At 46.0% G+C, this 4,554-nt stretch overlaps 1 protein-coding gene across 1 annotated transcript; it reads left to right on the top strand.

The window, feature by feature from the left end:
* Positions 1-576: 576 nt before the first annotated feature.
* Positions 577-3,837, top strand: LOC119290086 (the record flags this gene model as incomplete). Its single annotated transcript, XM_037569195.1, has 3 exons — positions 577-2,241; positions 2,356-2,610; positions 2,887-3,837. Coding segments are annotated over exons 1-3 (2,871 nt in total), but the record flags the coding sequence as incomplete, so codon positions are not given.
* Between the last annotated feature and the right edge of the window lie 717 nt (positions 3,838-4,554).

The following is a 4,554-nucleotide window of genomic DNA, read 5'->3' as shown; positions in this document are numbered from 1 at the left end:
AGTCGCGAAACTGTAGGAACCGCGACTAATGAAGTCTTTAGTCGCGGTTCGGCAGACGAACCGCGACCAAAGGCCTGGGCCCAGGGCGCTCGGTGGCCAGCTGGTGCACGTGAGGGGCTTTAGTCGCGGTTGGCCAGGCCAACCGCGACTAAAGGTGCGCAAAGGCCTTTAGTCGCGGTTGGCCAGGCCAACCGCGACTAAAGCTCCTCCCCTACATATACCAGTTCAGCACGCTCACTTAGCCATTTGGTGCCACTTCTCTTCACAAGCTTCACAAGGGGGTGTAGGTTTGCTTTTAGTTCCTCTTATGCACACAAGGTGTTTGATGAAATGCCCTAAGAGGGTGAAACAAACATGATATGAAGTGTTGGAGCCACACTTGAGGTTCCTCATTTATTTTTTCCTTCTCGATCGCGGTTAGCAACTTGAACCTTTCATGCATGTGTGTCATTGATAAAATATGCATGTGTGCAGTTCATTGTTTAATTTATATTGTTTGTAGCTAATTAGTTTAACAAATGCATGATGGTTAATTATATATTTTATATTATAATAATGCAGATGAATCGGCAATGGATGTACGGTAACCGACTCTCCGGCGAGTTCACTACGGGTTTGAAAGATTTCCTCGTAGTGGCTAATGCGAACAAGCAGGGGGGTTTTGTTATCTGTCCATGTGTTATCTGTAAGAATCAGAAGGGTTACTCTTCCTCAAGAGATGTTCACATGCATCTGCTTCGGCACGGTTTCATGCCAAGCTATAATTGTTGGACCAAGCATGGAGAAAGAGGGGTTATAATGGAAGAAGATGAAGAAGGGGATGATTTCATCGATGAAAGCTATCTTGCTCATTTCGGTGATACTTTCATGGAGGATGCGGAAGGTGAAGGGGAAGGTGAAGAAGAGGCACGTGATGATCCCGTTGATGATCTTGGTCGGACCATTGCTGATGCACGGAGACGCTGCGAAACTGAAAAGGAGAGGGAGAATTTGGATCGCATGTTAGAGGATCACAGAAAGGCGCTGTACCCCGGATGCGATGATGGTCTGAAAAAGCTGGGCTGCACACTGGATTTGCTGAAATGGAAGGCAGAGGCAGGTGTAGCTGACTCGGCATTTGAAAACTTGCTGAAAATATTGAAGAATATGTTTCCAAAGGATAACGAGTTGCCCGCCAGTACGTACGAAGCAAAGAAGGTTGTCTGCCCTCTAGGTTTAGAGGTTCTGAAGATACATGCATGCATCAACGACTGCATCCTCTACCGCGGTGAATACGAGAATTTGAATGAATGCCCGGTATGCACTGCATTGCGTTATAAGATCAGAGGCGATGACCCTGGTGACGACGTTGAGGGCCAGAAACCCAGGAAGAGGGTTCCCGCCAAGGTGATGTGGTATGCTCCTATAATACCACGGTTGAAACGTCTGTTCAGGAACAAAGAGCATGCCAAGTTGTTGCGATGGCACAAAGAGGACCGTAAGTCGGACGGGGAGTTGAGACACACCGCAGATGGAACGCAATGGAGAAATATCGACAGATGGTTCAAAGATTTTGCAGCTGACGCAAGGAACATAAGATTTGCTCTAAGTACGGATGGCATGAATCCTTTTGGCGAGCAGAGCTCCAGCCATAGCACCTGGCCCGTGACTCTATGCATCTACAACCTTCCTCCTTGGTTGTGCATGAAGCGGAAGTTCATTATGATGCCAGTGCTCATCCAAGGTCCGAAGCAACCCGGCAACGACATCGATGTGTACCTAAGGCCATTAGTTGATGAACTTTTACAGCTGTGGGGTGGTGTCCGTGTGTGGGATGAGCACAAACAAGAGGAATTTGACCTACGAGCGTTGCTTTTCGTAACCATCAACGATTGGCCTGCTCTTAGTAACCTTTCGGGACTGTCAAATAAGGGATACAATGCATGCACGCACTGCTTACATGAGACTGAAAGTGTACATTTGCCAAATTGTAAGAAGAACGTGTACCTTGGGCATCGGCGATTTCTTCCGAAAATTCATCCAGTAAGAAAGAAAGGCAAGCATTACAACGGCAAGGCAGATCACCGGCCGAAGCCTGCGGAACGCACTGGTGCTGAGGTATTTGATATGGTCAAGGATTTGAAAGTCATCTTTGGAAAGGGTCCTGGCGGACAATCAGTTCCGAAGGGAGCTGACGGGCACGCAGCCATGTGGAAGAAGAAATCTATATTCTGGGAGCTAGAATATTGGAAAGTCCTAGATGTCCGCTCTGCAATCGACGTGATGCACGTTACGAAGAATATTTGCGTGAACCTCCTAAGCTTCTTGGGCGTGTATGGGAAGACAAATGATACAAAGGAAGCACGGCAGGACCAGCAACGTTTGAAAGACCCTGATGACCGGCATCCGGAATGGTTTCAAGGTCGTGCCAGCTACGCTCTGACCAAAGAAGAGAAGGTTATCTTTTTTGAATGCCTGAGCAGTATGAAGGTCCCGTCTGGATTCTCGTCCAATATAAAGGGAATAATAAACATGGCGGAGAAAAAGTTCCAAAACCTGAAGTCTCACGACTGCCACGTGATTATGACGCAATTGCTTCCGATTGCTTTGAGGGGGCTCCTGCCGGAAAATGTTCGAGTAGCCATTGTGAAGCTATGTGCATTCCTCAATGCAATCTCTCAGAAGGTAATCAATCCAGAAGTTCTACCACGGTTACAGAACGATGTGATCCAATGTCTTGTCAGTTTCGAGTTGGTGTTCCCGCCATCCTTCTTCAATATTATGACGCACCTCCTGGTTCACCTAGTCGAAGAGATTTTCGTTCTCGGTCCTGTATTTCTACACAATATGTTCCCCTTCGAGAGGTTCATGGGAGTATTAAATAAATATGTTCGTAACCGTGCTAGGCCAGAAGGAAGCATCGCCAAGGGCTATGGAAATGAGGAGGTAATTGAGTTTTGTGTTGACTTTGTTCCTGACCTTAAGCCGATTGGTCTTCCTCGATCGCGGCACGAGGGGAGACTAAGTGGAAAAGGCACGATCGGAAGGAAATCAATGATATGTATGGACGGCCATTCTCTGACTGAAGCACACCACACTGTACTGACCAATTCCAGCTTGGTGGCTCCGTACTTTGAGAAACACAAGAATATTTTACGCTCGGACAACCCGGGGAAGCCTGAATCCTGGATTAGGAAGGCCCACATGGAGACTTTCGACAGTTGGTTGAGAAAACATTTAATGAATGACAATGATGTTGTAGATCAGCTGTACATGTTGGCCAAGACACCATCTTCGACTATAACGACTTTCCAAGGGTACGAGATAAATGGGAATACATTTTACACGATCGCCCAAGATAAAAAGAGCACCAACCAAAACAGTGGTGTCCGCTTTGATGCAGCAACCGAGAATGGGCAAAAGGTCACATATTATGGTTACATAGAGGAGATATGGGAACTTGACTATGGACCCTCCTTTAAGGTCCCTTTGTTCCGGTGCAAATGGTTCAAGCTAATAGGAGGTGGGGTAAAGGTGGACCAGCAATACGGAATGACAATGGTGGATTTCAACAATCTTGGTTACCTTGACGAACCATTCGTCCTAGCGAAAGATGTCGCTCAGGTTTTCTATGTGAAGGACATGAGTAGCAAACCGAGGAAACGGAAAGATAAGAAAACGATCAGTGCATCATGCGATGATCCAAAGCGCCACATTGTTCTTTCAGGGAAAAGAAACATCGTGGGAGTGGAGGACAAGACAGACATGTCAGAAGATTATAATATGTTTGCTGAAATTCCGCCCTTCAAAGTGAACACCGACCCAAGCATTAAGTTAAATGATGAGGATGCTCCATGGATACGACACAATCGTAAGCAAGCAGGGACACAAGGGAAGAAATGATGTGTAATAATTTATTGTATCAAACCTTTTGTCAAACCTTCAAGGGGTTTTAAAATGAATTAGTTTTATTTTTCTGATTTTTTTGATATATAATTGTATTTTTAAGATTTTAAAATGAATTAGTTTTATTTTTCTGATTTTAAAAGGAAAAAGGAAGAAGAAGAAAGAAGGAAAAAGGAAGAAAAAAACAGAAGAAAAAAACAGAAGAAAAAAGGAAAAATAGAAGAAAAAAACAAACAGAAGAAAAACAGAAGAAAAAAACAGAAGAAAAAAGGAAAAAGGAAAAAAGGAAGAAAAAAAGAAAATATGCCACCTACTGGGCCACCACGGCCTGAATACGACTAGAAACCCATTAAAGGGCCAGGATTCAGGCCCGGAGAAGGCCGAGTAGGCCCACAGGCACATAGTGACAGAATAGGCCCGTAAGCCTGCATTTGAGAGGAGCTCGAAGTGGTGAGCGCAGCCGCGCTTATAAACCACTGTCGAAGCCTCTCGGCTAGCGAGGTGGGACTAAACATCCCACCGCACCGCGCCAGTTCTAGCACAGACCTTTAGTCGCGGTTGGGAAGGCGGGCCGCGACTAAAGGGTACCCTTTAGTCGCGGTCCGCCTCCCCAACCGCGACTAAAGGGTCTTTCTACGCGGGAACGGAGGCGGCGCCAAAACCCTTTAG

This window comes from Triticum dicoccoides, chromosome 4A (genome assembly GCF_002162155.2).
Source record: "Triticum dicoccoides isolate Atlit2015 ecotype Zavitan chromosome 4A, WEW_v2.0, whole genome shotgun sequence".
In the NCBI taxonomy this organism is placed as follows: Eukaryota; Viridiplantae; Streptophyta; class Magnoliopsida; order Poales; family Poaceae; genus Triticum; species Triticum dicoccoides.
This window is presented reverse-complemented; position numbering and strand designations above follow the sequence as displayed.